Here is an 18,040-nt window from a genome sequence, read left to right as displayed (position 1 = left end):
CCAGAAGCAAGAGACAGAGCAATCCCTTATAGCAACCTCATGTGATCTGCTCTGCGCTCATTCAACAATGAGAATGAACGGAGGACAGTGACCGATGATAATATGGGAAGGACTGAAACCACTAAGGACTTTGAATATGCATCATATATATATAACTATATATATATATATCTAGTTTTGTTTTAAATTATTCCAACCCTTTACATTTCTCTCTCCCTACATCTCCAAATTCTCTTGCGGATTTCAGCTAACACACTATCTTTGAGCTATTAAAACAAGAAAATAAAAATACTGATTAAAATGCTCGATGCTGTAGGATGGTTATATTACGTTTTTGCTTTCCAACCTTTCTGTACTTATCTCTTTCTTCATTTAACTCCTTGACTTTTTTCTCATACTCTTTGAATTGTTTCTTTTCGTCTTCGGTCCACAAGGCATCAGGTTTTAACATGAAAGGAGGCTCTGGGATCACCTGGAAACATAAAGAAGCCATGTGCTGGGGCCTGCTCATAGATGGAACAGTAGAGGGAAAGCTCACACTGGGCCTCATTGGAAACATCTGCATGTGGGACTCACGTTCATAAGGAACGGGGAGATTATCTATACATGTGTTGCTGTGGAATTTCTAAAATTGAAGTTCATGGAGGACAAATGGGGATCAACTTTAAGTAGTTCTTTCTGGCACCTTCCATAAGGGTGGTCAGAAACCTCACCATTCGCAAAATGTCTTCCTTCTTGACTTCGAGAACACCTCCCATCATGTCCATCAGGCCTCTGTGTCTGTCATTGGAGCCCTGGGAAAAGAGTCAGGATCAGAGAGGGCAGATGAAACAGTGACCTAACAGCACGGACAACCTCCAGCTTGGTGTTAGAACGTCTGCATTTAGGGGCAGGTAGGTGGCAGTGGCTTGGAAGAAAGAACTAGGTCTTAGATGCTAAGATCGAGAGTCTTAGTCTTATACGAGGATGTCTTCAATATTGTTTGAATAAAATCACATACCTGTGCATGAACCCATTGATTTATTTCATGGGGCAGGACCGCTTCCAGTTTGGCTTTTTTCCAGGGCTTAATATATTTTTGGACTTCAACCTGAAAGAGAAAGTACAGTTTCTGATTATTTTTCTTATTAAATTTAAGACAAACTTTCCTTCTCATCCTGGGTGATTAAGTTGTATTCAGGAAATTAGAAGGACAATCAAAATTCACATCTGATTTCCTATTCTAGAATGAATTCTAAAATAAGAGGATTGGAAAAAGAGATCCTCATTCCTTCTATTGACTCTCAAATCATATCGCCATCTCTAAAATTTTTTTAACAGAGGGTTTGATTAAGGGGCTTACAAAAATACCAAATTGAGTCAAATTGAGAAGAATGGTGGTCTTGCAAGATCAAAATCTTGAGGCTTTCAAGGCACTTTGCGGAGAAAAGTTTGGCCAAAACAGAGAGAGCAGCTGGACAAGGAGTCCTGAGCCCAGGTGATGGTGGCTCATGCTTATAATCCTAGCTACTCAGGAGTCTGATATCTGAGGTTCACTGTTCACAAAGTCATCCCTAGCAAGAAAGTCCACGAGACTCTTATCTTCAATTAACCACTAAAAGGCTAGATGTGGAGCTGTGGCTCAAGGGGCAGCACGTCAGCCTTGAGTGAAAAGGCTAAGGTAATGCACAAAGACCCTGAGTTATAACAAGCCTCAAAATCAGCACCAAAAAAAGAAGGGCCTGGGAATGTGGCCTAGTGGCCTAGTGGTAGAGTGCGCGCTTGCCTGGCATTCTTCAGCACCACATAAACAGAAAAAGCCAGAAGTGGCGCTGTGGCTCAAGACATAGAGTGCTAGCCTTGAGCAAAAAGAAGCCAGGGACAGTGCTCAGGCCCTGAGTTCAAGCTCCAGGACTAGCAAAAAAAAAAAAAGAAGAAGAGGAGGAAGAAGAGAAAAAGGAGGAAGAGGAAGAAAAGGAGGAAGAGGAAGAAGGGGGAGGGGGAGGAGGGGGGAGGAGGGGGAGGGGGAGGGGGAGGAGGAGGAGGGGGGGAGGAGGAGGAGGAGGAGGGGGAGGGGGAGGAGGGGGGAGGAGGAGGAGGGGGAGGGGGAGGAGGGGGGAGGAGGGGAGGGGGAGGGGGAGGAGGAGGGGGAAGGGGAGGGAGGAGGAGGAGGAGGAGGAGGAGGAGGAGGAGAGGAGGAGGAGGAGGAGGAGGGAGGAGGAGGAGGAGGAGGAGGAGGAGGAGGAGGAGGAGGAGGAGGAGGAGGAGGAGGAGGAGGAGGAGCAACTGCCCCAAAGGTTCCAGTCTTTGGTTCCCAGTTCATCTTGGGCTCCCTGGACTATGGAGGATTCAGAAAAGAAGCCCTCACTTTTCTGAGGCTATGCCAACTAGGTTCCTGACCTGAAGCTCAGTGTTATCCAGTACAGTCACTTCTGGTAGTGGAAAAAGTGGAAACGAAAAGATGAGTGGACAGGATCTGGGAACTGCTCTGAGAGAGGGAAGAACACATGGCTGGCCAGTACCTCATGATCTTCCACAACAAGGGCTCTTTCTGGCTTCTCACAGTCTTCAAATTCTGGTTGCCAAACTATTTCTTCCAACTCCAGATCCAAAATAATTTCTTTGATTCTAACATTTCTTTCTTTCACACGTGCAATTTCAAACTCTTTTTGTTTATATGCAGCATTGAATTCATTATTGAAAGCAGTTTTTACTTTGTAAATAACATCCTGAAATACAAATAGATTAATTAAAACATACCATGTCTTATATCTTTACTGGAATATGATCAAAAAGTTATGCTTTCCCCCAAGATCATTCTATAAATTAGCTGTTTTTATACTGTGGTTTGAACTCAGGGCTTTGAGTTTTCTAGGCAGATGCTCTACTGCTTGAGCCACACCGCCAACCCTTTTTGTTCTGGCTATTTTTGAGATAGTCTTGCTTTTCCCCTTTAGACTGGTCTGGATTGTGGTCTTCCTATTTATTCTTCCTGTCATAGTTGAAATAGCAGGTGTGGACTTCCATACTCAGCTCTTATTTCTACTGAGATGTGGTCTCATTAACTTTTTGCCTGGGGTGGCTTTGTAACCAAGATTGTTCCCATATCTGCTTTTTGAGTAGCTATGATTACAGCTGTGAGGTAACTGGCCAGACACTTTCAGAATTATCTTCCTGGGATAATGTTTATATTGAGTCATTTATAGGTTTAGTAATCTACAGTAGCATTCACTAGGGTGAAGATAGGATGAAGTCAACAGTATAGTTATTATTAACTCCTTAAATGTGAGTTATTATTAACTCCTTAAATTTGAGTTATAATTCAGTCCTCAAGTCCCATGATAAATGCTCAAGAGGGCAGTCAGCACTTGGAGGTTCAGTGGGCAATTCTTTCTACTTTTGTGTGTGGTTAAGAGGCTGAGGGTTTAGCTCCAATGACAAGAGTACTCACCTAGCATGGCTCCAAGTTCAAACCCCAGCACCAACACACACACACACACACACACACACACACACACACACACACACACACTTTTTAAAGCCACACAGGAAAGCCAAGATTGGCTAGGTGCTGGCGGCTCATGCCTACAATCCTAGCTGTTCAGGAGGCTGAGATATGAAGATCATGGTTTGAAGCCAGTCTGGGAAAGAAGTCTATGTGACCCTTATTTCTAGTTAACCACTAAAAAAGCTGAAAGTGGAGCTGGAGCTGTGGCTCAAATGATAGCAAGTTAGCCTTGAGCAAGAAAGCTCAAGGATAGTGACCAGACCCTGAGTTCAAGCCCTGGGACAGATAGACAGACAGACAGACAGACAGACAGACACACACACACACACACACACACACACACACACACACACACACACACACACACCAGAGCCAAGTTTGGTTATACATGCCTATAATCCCATCTGCTCAGGAAGCAGAGGCAAGAGGATCTCAAGTTTCAGGCCAGCTCTGGCAAAGTTAGTGAGTGAGACACTATTCTGGAAGCAAAATATAAAACTAGAGAGCTGGGGAAGGGGTATAGCTTGAGGGCTAGAGAAGCTTGTCTACCATGCGTGAAACCTTGGGTTCCATCTGCAGAACTAAAGAGAAAAAACAATGTGTGGGTTTTAAGTTGGGTAGCATCTATATTCTTTGGAATCTTCTAGGGGATGGATATGCAGAAAGGAAGAAATAGCTAAGAGCAGTGTAAGGAGAATTCTGCTGAGAATGACCTAATACACAATATTCCTTCTCTGCAGGATTAGGTCATTTCCAGGTAGGAGATACCAATTACCTATGTGGCAACATGTTCAAGTAGATTGCCTCCACTCAATGTAACTATTAGTGGCACAATTTAAAGAGGACTTTATAGTACCATCTGGACTGCTACCTTTAAGTAAAGATGAAGCCATGAAGTAATGTGGGAAAGGATATAATGCCTAGCACTAGAAGTGACTTTCTTGTAGAAAAATGTTGTAGTAAGCAGCAAGAAGTTGAGTCTCTGGGGCCTGAATCAGCCGAGGTCAGCATCAGAAGCTAATTTAAACAGTTGTGAGTACATATGAACAGGAACTCCAAGGGTTAGAGGGGAAAGGTATAGGGAGTAAAATCTGGAGCAGAGAAACAGACATGGCTGAAGGACTTTCTTGAACAGGAAGAGCCCATATTGCATTTCAAACTAGCTACAATCTGGGACAAACCAAGAGCTGAAAACCAGATAGCATGGCTTATTCCTGAAGCCCAGAATTTACAGAACTCTTAGAGAAAAACTAAGCAAACAAACAAAAAAACCAGAGAGGCAATAATATCTTGACATTTGAGGGAGATTTTAAATGATGCTGGGCTTATTAGGGAGAGTTGACTAAAAGTCTAAGCAGAAGAATGATCTGTAGTGTCAGCATAAAATATTACTTAGAGAATTTACCACGGAATCCAGTTTGAATGGATGGAATCAAGTCTTTGTTGTTGTTGTTTGGTAGTACAGGGTTTAAAATTGAGACCTCATGGTGATGCAACTTGCTTGCTTATAGCTGGCATTTCACCACTTGAGTCACACCCCTAGTCCAGCTTTTCAATTCAATTGGAAATGGAGTCACATTGACTTTTCTGGCTGGGCTGACCTCCATCTGCTATCCTCCCAATTACAGCTTTCTGAGTTGCTAGAATTACAGGTGTGAGTAGCAGGGCTCATTTAGAAGCCACTATTGTACTGATGTACATCAGCTCTGTCTAAAGGACACAGGTACTGGCCGTGAGTATATTTTATTATGTACTTCAGAAACATCATTTGATTTACGTTAGGTTCCAATGTCAACCTTAGAAAGACTCCTGATGGAGCCTTGAGACATTTTCTTGAGACATTTCAAGGATACAAAGAAGATGCACCCACTTTTAACAATACTATTTGGTTGATTTTCTCCTCTCTGGAATGAAGTTCCAATTGGCTTGACAACAAAGAGGTATCCACCCCAAAATCAGTACTCAAACTGCCAAGCAAGTAATTGGGCAAGTTGGTGTCTTTTTTAATCTTATTTTCTTCTTCCTCTTCTTCATCATCCTCTTCCTGAGGCTTTTTAACTGCTGTGGCTGCAGACTGAGCCTCTACAATTTCGTTCCGTATCTAAAGATATAAAAAGATGGCGAGACAGTTATGCAATAATAAGATTTCTCTGGAGAACAACTTTGTATCAACTTTAAGAGGGTAAGTCATTTTGAAAACAACTTAATTCAGCCACTGCAGAAAAGAATTAAAGCTTTAGAAACTGACCAATTGTCAATAAATCAAAAGAATAAAAATGGTCCTTGGTTGTACATAATTTGTGTGTGTGTGTGTGCGCGTGTGCGTGTGTGTGTATGTGTGTTAGGATGATTCTTTTTTGTAAAATTTTTGACTGCATTTTTTACACTTAAAACTTGTTCACACGATACTAGAGGATTTAAGTATGCCCTCATGTTGTGTTTGAGAAAAAGAGACAATGCAAAGTTCTGGCCCAAATAATGCTACACCAGAAGACCAGTTTTGTTTTGTTGTTTGATGCTTTGAAAGAGATTGTTACTGAAATAAATTGGAATTGCTTCAGAAAAACCATAATTCAGTCAAAAATAGATGACTTCATCTTTGTCAGTTATTACTGGTGGCCCATGTCTGTAACCCGAGCTACTCATGAGGCTGAGATCTGAGGGTGACAGTATGAAGCCAGGCCATGCAGAAAAGTCTGTGAGCCTCTTATCTCCAATTAAGTACCAAAGAGCTGGAAGTGAAGGTGTGGCTCAAGAAGTAGAGCACCAGCCTTTAGTGAAGAGGCCAATTGAGAGCTCAAGGCCCTGAGTTCAAGGCCCAGCACTGCACAAAAACACAAGACCCAATTTCTGGTGGTAACAGAGACTAGAAAATGTGTAGGTAAGCACAATCTCTGATCAAGAGAAGGATGAAATCCCATGCATGGTTCAGTGGTAAAGTCCTTTCCTGAAATGCAAATTCTGCTCTTAGCAGTGCAAATACGAACAAGAAATCCAAATCTTATTAAAAAATCATATTCTTATATTTAAGGACTAGCCAGAGTTATATAGAATATAGACTGTTGATTTATTGTATGGATAAGATCCTATATTCATTAGAACGCATGCTACAAATTGGCAAGAAATAAAAAAATAAATATACGCAATATGTATGACTTATTTTAAATTGCACCCCAACCCAGATCTGTAGGAAAGAGAACCTAAAGTAAATGATGTTATTTATGTAAACACCCCATACATATATATTTATATTTAAATCGTACTTTAAGGCACTCTATTTCAATCTTCCTTTGCTGTGAAACTGTCTTCAGTTCTTCCATCTCCTCAGCTGTGCGTTCTTTCATCGGGAAGTTCTCAACTGTGCAGGGGATGTGAAAGCTCTTGGGGAGACAACCAAGATGAAATAAATCCATTTTTAATACAACTGTGGGTACAGTGGCACTGGGAGGATGCTTTCTGTGACTAAAATGAACTTAGAGATTATTACACTGGGAATAAAGTTGACAATGGAAATCTTTTTCAATAACAAAATTGTGGAGAGAGCTTTAAAAACAAATGGTAGATATAACACATGGCAGATAACATGTTTCCCATCATGGTGGTTCTCTTTCCCAGAATGCCCTGGGTTTCTGCTCAATCAATGAGAAGAGTGGAGGCAGAGCATACACAAGCTATTAAACAATCGGCACAAAGTCCAGGGGAGTAAGTATATGAGGAGTTCCTGTACTATAATAACTGCCCTCTGAGAGGACTCCATTGGACTTCCAGCTCTGTGGCCCCTCTGTATACTCTACTTTTGCTTTCATACAAAGTTGTTCTGCTACATGTATCCTTAAAACAAAAAATCTGTCGATGCCATTAGTATTGGTATGCACTTTGTGTGAACTACTGGGCTTTATTTCTAAGTAAATCCTTGACCAATAGTTCTCAACCAAGAGCACTTCTGCCCACTTACCCCTTTCCATCCAGACATCTGGCAAAGGCTTGAGACTTATTAAAAAATAAAATTATTACTAGTGAAGGGGTAGGATACTACTGTCTAGCAGATAGAGGCCTAGGGTGTTGTTCAATATGCTACTGTGCACTGAGAGCTCTCAGAACAAAGAAGTACTGAGTTCAAAATATGCTGTTATTGAGAAACCCTACTTGACAGCAATAAACGTGTAAAAAATAAATGAAAGCATATACTTTGTTATTCAAACCAGCAGCGGGGAACCAGCATATTTGAAAGTGAGAAAGGTGTTTCTAATCGTTATTTGAGGGACACAAGCATAAACCGCTTTGGTTACCCAATGCAAAGAGAAATCGAAACAGCTCTTGGGAAAACGTGGAGGTGTAAATGTGAACAACAGCTTTCATACCTTCTAATCAGTGAGGCAAACCTTTCAAGGTAGACAAGATACCCAGATGCTGGGTGCATCACAGAGGGACCAAAGGAAAGGGAGCTAAGACATAACCAAAGAGATGCTGCCCTGGGGGCCATGGGAGCTGAGAGGGAAGAATGAAGGGAAAGGAGCACATCTAGATGGAACTCAGTGTAGGAAGAAGCACGCCAGGCTCCCAGTGCTTTTGCTAGGTGTGGATTTTCTTTAAGTTACACACACACAGACACACACACACACACACACATTAATGCCATGATACTTGCAAGGACAAGCCTCAGCTGGCAGGATTTTGACTGTTACCTTCAGCGCTCGCCCTTTCACAGACATGGAGTTCCAGCACTCTTCTTTGAGAAGCTCAGTCAAATAGCTCTTGGCGAGGTTATGCAACTCAGCATCTTTCTTTATCTTATGGTGAAAAGATAAAAATGAAAATGTGGCCTCTTAACAAACATGATCTTGTAAATTTGCTTGCTAGTCATTGCTGCACACTTATAGGGACAGATTCTTCTTCTTCTTCAACCCTTTGCACCACCTTCCATTGAGATGAACACCTTGGGTATGCAGCCTTGCCTTTCAGAATGTTTCCTAAAGCTTACATCTACAGGCTTGGATTCTCTGTTAGGTAGACGGGTGCCAGGTCACGCTGGTGAGCTCAGGGGGCTGTGATGACAGACACCTTGCAGCAGCGAGTGTGAGTGAGATAACTAGATACACACAGCCCCAGGGATGGGCATGGAAAGGAAGCAAAACCATGGTCCTCATCTTCCTGTTTTATCAGAGAGCCCTGGTGTGTGTGTGTGTGTGTGTGTGTGTGTGTGTGTGTGTGTGTGTGTGTGTGTGTGTGTGCTGGTGCCATTACTGGGGCCTGAACTCAGGGCCTGTGTCTTGTGCCTTAGCCTTTTCTGCTCAAGGCTAGCACTCCACCTGAGCCATAGATTCACTTCCAGATTTTTTTCTTTTTTGATGGTTAATGGGTGATAAGAGTTACAGACTTTCCTTTCCCGCCTGGGCTGGTCTTGAACTGCAATCCTCAGATCTCAGCCTCCTGAGTAGCTGGTGCCCAGCCTGATGGTATTTAAGTATTCCTAACCTTTGCCACCTCCTCTTCACTTTGGTCTTGAAGCCTTTCCAGTTCTTCAAGATCTAAGGCAAATTCCTCTTCATCTAATTTTGCAATAGGATCTACTTCTTCATTTTCTTCCATCATACTCATAATCTGAAGTTTGAAACAAGAAAGGTTGATAAGAATTAAACTTCAAAGGAATGGTTTTCTTGGTCTCTTTAGAAAGCAATCAGTAGGAAGATAGGTGTTCTGCTTGTAGGCTTTTTGTGATTATTGAAATGTTAACATTTGATTCTTAAAAATTCATATATCAGCCGGGCACCAGTGGCTCACACCTGTAATCCTAGTGACTCCAGAGGCTAAGATCTGAGAATTGCAGTCCAGAGCCAGCCCAGGCAGGAGAGTCCATGAGACTCATATCTCCAATTAACCACCAAAAAATGGGAAGTGGTACTGTGGGTCCAAGCAGTAGAGTATTAGCTTTGAGCGAAAAAATTGAGGGTGAGTGCCCTGGACCTGAGTTCAAGCCTCAGTACCAATAAACAACAACAACAACAACTTTTTTTTTTAAAGATTATACAATTCAGTTTAATTTACAAAATGTACATGGTGTAACTTTGATTAAAAGCATGGAAACGCCATCTAAAGATGGGATACTTGGGAAGATAGAGAAGAAAACAACTGTTTACATAACACAGAATACGGTCTGGAGAAAGTTCCACCTTGCTACAGAACCCTGGGAACAGCTCGCAGGCAGAGGCGCAGGGAAGGTGCTTCCTCACGCACTGTAGAGCAGAATAAAGTTCACCAAGTAATATGGCAGAGGGCCAAGTGCATTCACATATGAAATCCTAAAACTTACTATTTTAGCGAGCTCCTTGATTCCCATCTTTATCGCTTTTCTTTTCTGAGAAAACAGTTTAATCTCATTTTTGATTGCCTGAAATGAAACAAGTGCATGACTAACCACGCTAAGAGAACCGCAGGAGGATACATAGACAACAGTGCTGTAGAGACAGAAAAAAACAAAAACAAAACTTCCAACCCATCACGTGAAGTGTACGAAATAATGTCCCTGAGCATACTTTGCTTACATTTGCTTACATAAGCGACCATGGGACTGATGTCACATGTATAAGCCAATAGAAAGAACATAAGCAATGATAAAAGAAACAGTGAATAATTGACCATGGATAAACCAGTGTGGCGTTTGATTTGAGAGATCAGGGGGGCATGGGCTGCCATCAGCCTGCTGTCTGTGTCCCTCTCCTTGTGTCTGAAGTTAAAACATCCATTCTGTTCTCAGACCTTTGCATTAAAACAAACACCTGATATCCCCCTTCCACTCCCTCCCCAAACCATTGACTTCAAAATGGGAGCACATCACAGCTCATTTTCTTTTGGGCATACCTGGACACTTCGGTTGGGTTTCAGGATAGCATATGTAAGTTCATACAGCTACTTAACTTAACATGAAAGATTGGGTGATATTTCAGAAAGTTGTTTGCACAGGAGAATGCACTGCCAAGTAGTATCCCATTAAACCATCTAGCTTTCTACTAGGTTTCCATAGGAACTGAATCTAGTTGGTACACCATAGGGCAGGTTGCAAACTTGTCCTACACTTTTTAAGTACCTCTTGGCTTTTTTGTTGGATCCATGAAAGTTCCTCCTGGTGATTTTCTTCAGGGATTTGCAAGTCCTCTTGTAATGATTCAGTACTTGGCTGAGGTTGAAATATATTAGAAGGTGACAGACATTAAATTAAAAATTTGTCAAGTTTTCTTCCCCCACTCTTCCTTCACATAATTGCACTAAGTCCTTTCACATTTGGTGCATTGAAAACAATAATAGTATCCATTTGTCTGTCCAAGATGAAATGCTTTATTGATTTAATTCTTATCAGTCTGTTCTTATCATGGAAATTGAACAGTTCTAACAACTAATAGTATAAAGTTACATGAATTCGAACTACAGCAATAACTTGCTTCAATCTTGCTGGGCACAGTGTCTCATACCAGTAATTCCAGCCACTTGTGAAACAAAGAATGGAACAATGAGGTCTGCAGTCAGCCCAGGCAAAAAGTTTGCGAGATCTCATCTCTACAACAATGAAAGTCTAGGTGCAGTGGCTGACACCTGTCATCCCAGCAGTGAGATGTGGGTATAAAAAGAATCAAGAAGAGATGACCCATCTCAAAACTGACCACAGAAAAAAGAGATAAGGACTTGGATCAAGTGATAGAGCATCGGGAAGTGCAAGGCCATGAGTTCAACCCACTAAACAACAACAACAACAACAACTAATTGCTCCCTGGCAAGTGATCAAGAAAGTGATCAAGTGAGCTAGAGGCCAGTGGCTCACGCTTATAACCCTAGCTACTCAGGAGGCTGAGATCTGATGATCAAGGTTTGAAGCTAGCCTGGGCAGGGAAGTCCATGAGACTCTTATTTACAATCAGTTCCCAAAATAGCCAGAAGTAGAGCTGTGGCTCAAGTGGTCGTGCACTAGTCTTGAGCAAAAGAAGCTCAGGGAGAGTGCTCCAGTCCAGAGTTCAAGCCCCAGGATGGGAAGAAAAGAAAGTCACTGAGAAATCAGAAATGGTCACACAGGTTATATCCTGGCCTAAGCACTCCTTCCTGTTGCTGTGGACCATACATCCATTTCTCTCCTCTACTTCTTCTCTCCTAACAGTATCCAAATAGACACTAAGTGCATGGGAAAAACCACGGACCCCTGACCGCACATTCCCCTGTCACTTCTGCCTCATTTCTATTCTCCCATTTCCAGCCAAGAGTTGTGGGAGGCTGTAGGATGTCACAGCCTTGTGGTTTCTCCTCTGCTTTCTGGCAGTAGGAATTGCTCTCTCCTGATTCCTTCTGCTTCTCCTTAGTCATTCTCCCATCATGACCCCACAGTTTCCTGGTTTTAAATCCAGTCCACACACTTTTCCCTCTCAAATTAGCATCTTCAGCAGCCTGTTCACTCCAATGCTCAGCAGGCATCTGGAGCCCAGCATGGGTAAAATGGATTAGAGACCCCTTCTTCTTCCCCTTGGCTACGTCCTCCCAAACAATGCTGCCAGCTTCAATACAGCTGCTTGGAGGAAAGAATCCAAGAGTCATCTGGAGTCCTTTCTTGTCTTCTCCTTCTCTGTCCAGTCCATTGGCAAGTTTTACCACCAAATGAAGCTGACTTGGAATCCATCGCTTCCTTCCTCCACAGCCCTCCCCACTCTAGCGCCGTGCCTCTATGTCTGTCATTGCCTCCTGAGCAATCTCTCTGTTTCCACTCTGGCCTCTACTGGAAATTTCATCCAAGGAGCAGAAAGTGATCATTTAAAAAATCTAAATGATATAGATTGTTAATCCTCTGCTTAGTTAGAAACCTTCTATAGAGGCTCTTCACTTGAAAAATAAAATCCAAGCTCTTGACCAAGTTCTTCCTTACTTGAGTTTTTTTTTTCTGCTTTGGATACTTCATTTCCTACACTCCCTTTCTGTTTTTTGAAGGTTCATGCATCCCATGCCACACTGTTTGTCCCTCTACCCGGCGTTCACCTTCCCTCCATCTTATTTCTTTGCATAGTATCTTGTATAGTTTAGATCTCGGCTACCCAGGCAAATACCGTTACATAAACCAATTTAAAAAACATAGAGTAAAACAGAACTTCTTACCTTTATTCATTTGCTTATTTTTCCATCTCTCTGCATACATCAACACCCTATTTTAGAATGTAAACACTTTGAAAGTAGAAACTTTTCCTTTTTCCTTTATGGCTATATCTCCTCTACTCTCTACCATTTTGAAGGTACGCAGTAGATATTTGTTGAATGAGTGAGCAAATGTTGTTCCCTAGCCAGGACACTTTGTAAATCATGCATGTAATATGAAAAGCATAGAGAGACAATTTCCACCATATACAGACTAGGCAAGACTAGGTCTTTTACTAGGCTTAAATAAGATCTCACATGATTTGACCACTTATATATATCTCATATACATGTTCATGACCACTTTGGGAAAATCTTGATATTTTTCAATCCAGTGATTTGAAAACACAAAACAACTGTACCTAGATAAGGAGAAATACTGCTAAAAATGTACTTCAAGAAAACTATGAATGGAAAAACGTCACATGATTTACAAGGAAAGCAAGCTAGCTACAGTAGAACTCAACTGTGTGTTCAGGGTTGTTTCCCAAATCTATGGAACCATGGTGTGTAGTTAAATAATTATTCTCCTCCTCCATGGTGCTGATCATGAAAGTTACTATATTCCGGCAATATGAAGTCATTTCATTGGCTAAACTTCCTCCAAGCCGCCTATATTAGAAAACAAAACAAAAACAAAATAACCAAAATCAAGAACCACAGCCTCTAGCATCACATTAAAAAAAATCACATTTAGCAGCATTGTTTCTAAATGCCTATACAAAGAAATATGTTACATATCACTTATGCCTCTTTATGTTCTGTACTTTGGTCTTTGATACCTGGGGCTTTGCTGACCCTCCCAGGGATAAGGCAGTTCCTAGAGATAGTAGAAGCTGGCTCTGCAGCACTGCCTGTTAAATGCAGACACCATAACCCTAGCCACCTCTTCTGGGAAAGAGGCTCTCACACTCATAAGACCATTATCTCCCTTCCCTATAGTCTCAGGGTCAAGTCCCAGAATCTGCTGACATTATGCATCCTGAGCCCACCTGGTCCTCCCTTTGGAAACCAAGGTTACTTACTACCCACCTTTCCCTCCACTTTCCTACCTTGGGGTCCACTGTGCTCCTTCCCCATACCATGACACATCCTGTCCTTTCGGGATCTAGGAATATAACAGTCTTCTCAATAGCCACCTTTCTTCTGGAATGTTGGTTATGCTATCCTTGAATAATGAAATCTCTATTTTAGCCTATCCTAGCACATGGAGGTTGCTTACTGTTTACTGTATGTACCTCCATTTTAGGTAGACAAGGGTGTTGTCATCTTTTCCAATCACCAGAATGTGCTGTCCATCCATGGAAAGTATCAAGGACTGAATTCCGTGTCCCTGGTGAGAATGACTTCGATACCGGGCAAATGTTTCCTCAATAGTTTCAGAGATAAAGAGGAGAAATTACAGCCATGATTTTGCCATATCACTTTCCAGAAAGGTTACACATGCTTTTTCTTGCCAATAGATTGCCAACTATTGGCAGATTGCATAATTGCTGGTATGGAAGTAGTCCCAGCAATGCGTAGCATTTAAAATCTTTAATACTTGTTCTTTTTGTGTTGTGTGAAGGAGAGGCATTATTATCATTGACTATTGACAGGCAACCAGACACAAGGAAGTCAATGTCCTTGATGAATCTGAGAGGCTTTGAGCAAGCAAAATTCAGAATCTGCCATCAAGAACCAGGCAGAGCAGCTGAGTGTAATGAGAGAGGTAAAGAAAGACAATTTGTGTGTGTGTGTGTGTGTGTGTGTGTGTGTGTATGTGTGTGTAATTGGAGATATAAGTCTCTCAAATTTATCTGCCCAGGATGGTTTTAAACCTGGGTCCTCAGATCTCAGCCTCCTGAGTAGCTAGGATTACAGGCATGAATCACCAGTGCCCAGAGGAGAGCATAATTAAACCAACTCAGCAAGCCAAACAAAACATTGCACCAATGGGGTACATATGGCAACAGTTTAAGCTCCTTGATTAAAACCTACTACTTCTTACTCTGGTTGTTAAGCACAAGGTCTTACCTTTTAGAGTAGGCAACACACTCAAATAGAATAAAAAAAACCTATCAAAGAACATGCCAGGAAATCTCTCTCTTGTCCCTACACCCTAATATAGGGTAGATGAATATGAAAATCATTCAGAAGTAATCTCTAAGGGATTCATGATTGCTTTTTCCCCTATACAGTAGCATCACTGTTACCCAAAGATGCCTTCTTTTAGAGGTGAGGAAATGGAAGTGAGATGTTCCCAAATACTTCTGGACCAGTGGCAATGTGTCACGTAGATACCTGCAATGCTTCAAGTGTGCGGCAGAAGACTAAGTATCACCGATCAGATTATGCTGATGGCCAGCACAGGGCAGTTCCAAAACCTTCCCACCTTTGGGGGAGAGTCAACTGTTCTCTCTCAGTCAGAGATCAGAGCACAATATGCTACATTGAGCAAGAGGTCACACTGAGCAAGAGGCCAGGTAGGAAGTTCACAGCTGGGGGTGGGGAGCATGTTTGCAATGCAGTTCCTTTCCAGAGCAGTTTCCCACATGTTCTCTGAGGCACAGAGGTGTTTCCCTAACTTGCTAGCTGAACGTTCAAATGCAGTGCCTCTCAGTGAGTTTCCAAGGCACACAGCACACTAGCTAGTGATGGAGCAGGGCTGGAAGTCATCCATGGTGCCCTGCCCAGTGCTCTGTGTCTGCAGGTATCATGGCACTGGATGGAGTTACCTCCCTGAGAGACTCAAACCACTGCACTTACAAACACTGGTTAAAAGAACATGAATGTCATGAATACCATCAGGGATAAGGAAATAGTGGAGTCAGTGTACTTGAGAGATAATTGTTATTTCTCTCCTAAGGGCTTTTGTTCCTTATCTGAAAGCATTATACATATTCTATCCTATTTTAAAATGGGATTTACCAATGTAAGAGCATCTCGGATGCAGAGAATTCCACATTTAGCTACCGACATGAGCCACAATCCGTGTAAAGATAGAAATAGCCTTCCCGGTCCGTATTGTTTGCTTTGCACTTTTAGGAAGGGCCTAAGAACACATACGCCAATATGTTCCAGCTGTAAAAGAAAATAAACAGGTTATGGAAAAGAGCAGGTAAGCAGCAATTTTGAGTTCAGATATGCAATGATGATAGAATCTGAGAACACTGTCCATTGAAATGAACCAGAATAAAGGAGGCACCTGTGTTCACATCTTCGTTTGCAAATAAAAGTTTGTTTCTGCCAATGTATTAGCCTGCCATTAAAGACCACAGCCTACACTGACAACCCTTATTCTACAAATTATTTTAATCCATCCTCATGTGCAAGTTTAAATAAAGTCATTATTATATCCTATATGAGTCTTATGTATGCCGACTTCTGAGCATCTGCACATATCCTTCCTTTGGTCTGGAATACCTTGCTCTATTCTATTGCCCCAAATTCTGGGTCTATTCTTTATACCAGCACCTGGCTTGGCTACACACATTATTTTTCCATGTCTATTCTTTTTCTTTTCAATGTTGGGGTTTGAACTTGGGGCCTCATGCTCTCTCTCTCTCTGTCCTCTCTCTCTCTCTCTCTCGCTCTCTGTCCCTCCCTCCCTCCCTCCCTCCCTCCCTCCCTCCCTCCCTCCCTCCCTCCCTCCCTCCCTCCCTCCCTCCCTCCCTCCCTCCCTCCCTCCCTCCCTCCCTCCCTCCCTCCCTCCCTCCCTTCCTTCCTTCCTTCCTTCCTTCCTTCCTTCCTTCCTTCCTCTGTCTCTCGCTGTATCTCTATCTCTGTCTCTTTCTTTTGTGTTGGTCCTAGCTTGAACTCAGGGCCTGGACACTGTCCCTAAGCTTTTTTGTTCAAGGCTAGAGCTCTAGTACTTGAATCACAGCTCCATTTCTGGCTTTTTTTTTTTTCCAGTTTATTGGCATAAAGAGTCTCACAAACTTTCCTGAACTTTCTTACCCTGACTGGCTTTGAATCTTGATCCTCATCTCAGCTTCCTGAGTAGTTGGGATTACAGGTGTGAACCACCAGTGCTAGCACTATTTTTATTTTTTTAAGATAGGATCTCTCACTTTTTTTTTTTTTTTTTTTTTTTTTTTGCCAGTCCCGGGCCTTGGACTCAGGGCCTGAGCACTGTCCCTGGCTTCTTTTTGCTCAAGGCTAGCACTCTGCCACTTGAGCCACAGCGCCACTTCTGGCCGTGTTCTATATATGTGGTGCTGGGGAATCGAACCCAGGGCTTCATGTATATGAGGCAAGCACTCTTGCCACTAGGCCATATTCCCAGCCCCGGATCTCTCACTTTTGTCAAAGCCAGCCTTGAACCAAAATCTTCTCATCTCTGCTCTGCCTCCTGAGCTCCTTGCATTGCAAGTGTGTACCACCATGACCAGCCCTCTGTGTTTATCTAGTCATCAAAGCTCAGCTTAAATATTTCTTTCTCCATTTTATTTTTTTTTAATCTTTCCTGTCACAAACCATTTCTTTCTTTTCTCAATTTCAATGCCAAATGCCAGGTATTCTGAGATAGAAAGAGTTTGACTGAAGAATTTAGAGCAGACAGAGAGATTCTGTTGGACCCAAGACAAGAATCAATGATATGCTGACTGGCTAAGGACAGTATGCAGAGGGCACTGTGGAGAGCCCATGTGTGTAAGAGGTGGCAAAACATGGAAGAAGGCTAAAGACAGAGTGATGAATGCATGCCAGAAACAATTCCATTATTTTGTGCCATTTTGCTTAGGGTTTGAGTATAAAATTCTACCAAAAATCATCTATAGATGTTAATATCTATGGAATGGAGCTAATGCTAGACTGCATTTTAGACAAAGAAACAACTATTGTATCATCTGCATGATTATCTGACAAGTATGATATATGTATTACAGTGTGAAGTTGTTTGAATGTATGTTATGATGGATTAACAAAAAACATTAGGATATATCTAATTAAAGGGAATTATGTTAATATAATTGGACTATTCTGTTGAAGCAAATGGAGTATGCATATAGACACACACACACACACACACACACACACACACACACACACAGAGTGATCCTCAAATCTCAGCCTCCAGGATAGGTAGCATTAAAGGCATGAGCCATTGTTTACTTGCTTGTATCACTTTCAAATCTTGATGGTAAGACAAATGGAAACAGTGAGGTTTTCACCTACGTGTTCAGGAATAAGATAGCTACAAATGTATGGAACTTGACTACAGAAGCCATATATTCGGTTGTTTTGAAAGCCAAGGACTGCAGAAGATAGCATGTGCTCCGTCTCATACAGGAACTTATGAAGCAGTTCATCTCGCAGCCTCCCCCTTTCATCAGCAAAGGTTGTAGAAACTGTAATGTTCGGAGAAGAAAAGAGATTACTTGTATCTGAATTTAACTATATTTTATTTAA

At 42.0% G+C, this 18,040-nt stretch overlaps 1 protein-coding gene across 1 annotated transcript in view; it reads right to left on the bottom strand.

Moving 5' to 3' along the window:
• Nucleotides 1-18,040, bottom strand: part of Cfap43 (cilia and flagella associated protein 43) — a 71,111-nt gene that overhangs the window by 16,112 nt on the left and 36,959 nt on the right. Inside the window, exons 14-27 of the mRNA XM_048336347.1 lie at nucleotides 17,807-17,979; nucleotides 15,560-15,712; nucleotides 13,888-14,018; nucleotides 13,117-13,261; nucleotides 10,572-10,661; nucleotides 9,798-9,875; nucleotides 8,963-9,088; nucleotides 8,173-8,277; nucleotides 6,751-6,867; nucleotides 5,358-5,588; nucleotides 2,502-2,708; nucleotides 1,001-1,090; nucleotides 714-794; nucleotides 347-472 (exon numbers count right to left, since the gene is read on the bottom strand). Coding sequence (XP_048192304.1) covers nucleotides 347-472; nucleotides 714-794; nucleotides 1,001-1,090; nucleotides 2,502-2,708; nucleotides 5,358-5,588; nucleotides 6,751-6,867; nucleotides 8,173-8,277; nucleotides 8,963-9,088; nucleotides 9,798-9,875; nucleotides 10,572-10,661; nucleotides 13,117-13,261; nucleotides 13,888-14,018; nucleotides 15,560-15,712; nucleotides 17,807-17,979 — 1,853 coding nt within the window. The remainder of the gene's footprint in view (nucleotides 1-346; nucleotides 473-713; nucleotides 795-1,000; nucleotides 1,091-2,501; nucleotides 2,709-5,357; nucleotides 5,589-6,750; nucleotides 6,868-8,172; nucleotides 8,278-8,962; nucleotides 9,089-9,797; nucleotides 9,876-10,571; nucleotides 10,662-13,116; nucleotides 13,262-13,887; nucleotides 14,019-15,559; nucleotides 15,713-17,806; nucleotides 17,980-18,040) is intronic.

The sequence above is a fragment of the Perognathus longimembris genome, chromosome 2 (assembly GCF_023159225.1).
Source record: "Perognathus longimembris pacificus isolate PPM17 chromosome 2, ASM2315922v1, whole genome shotgun sequence".
Classification (NCBI taxonomy): domain Eukaryota; kingdom Metazoa; phylum Chordata; class Mammalia; order Rodentia; family Heteromyidae; genus Perognathus; species Perognathus longimembris.
Note: the sequence above shows the minus strand (reverse complement) of the source record. Positions and strands in the feature narration are given on the sequence as shown.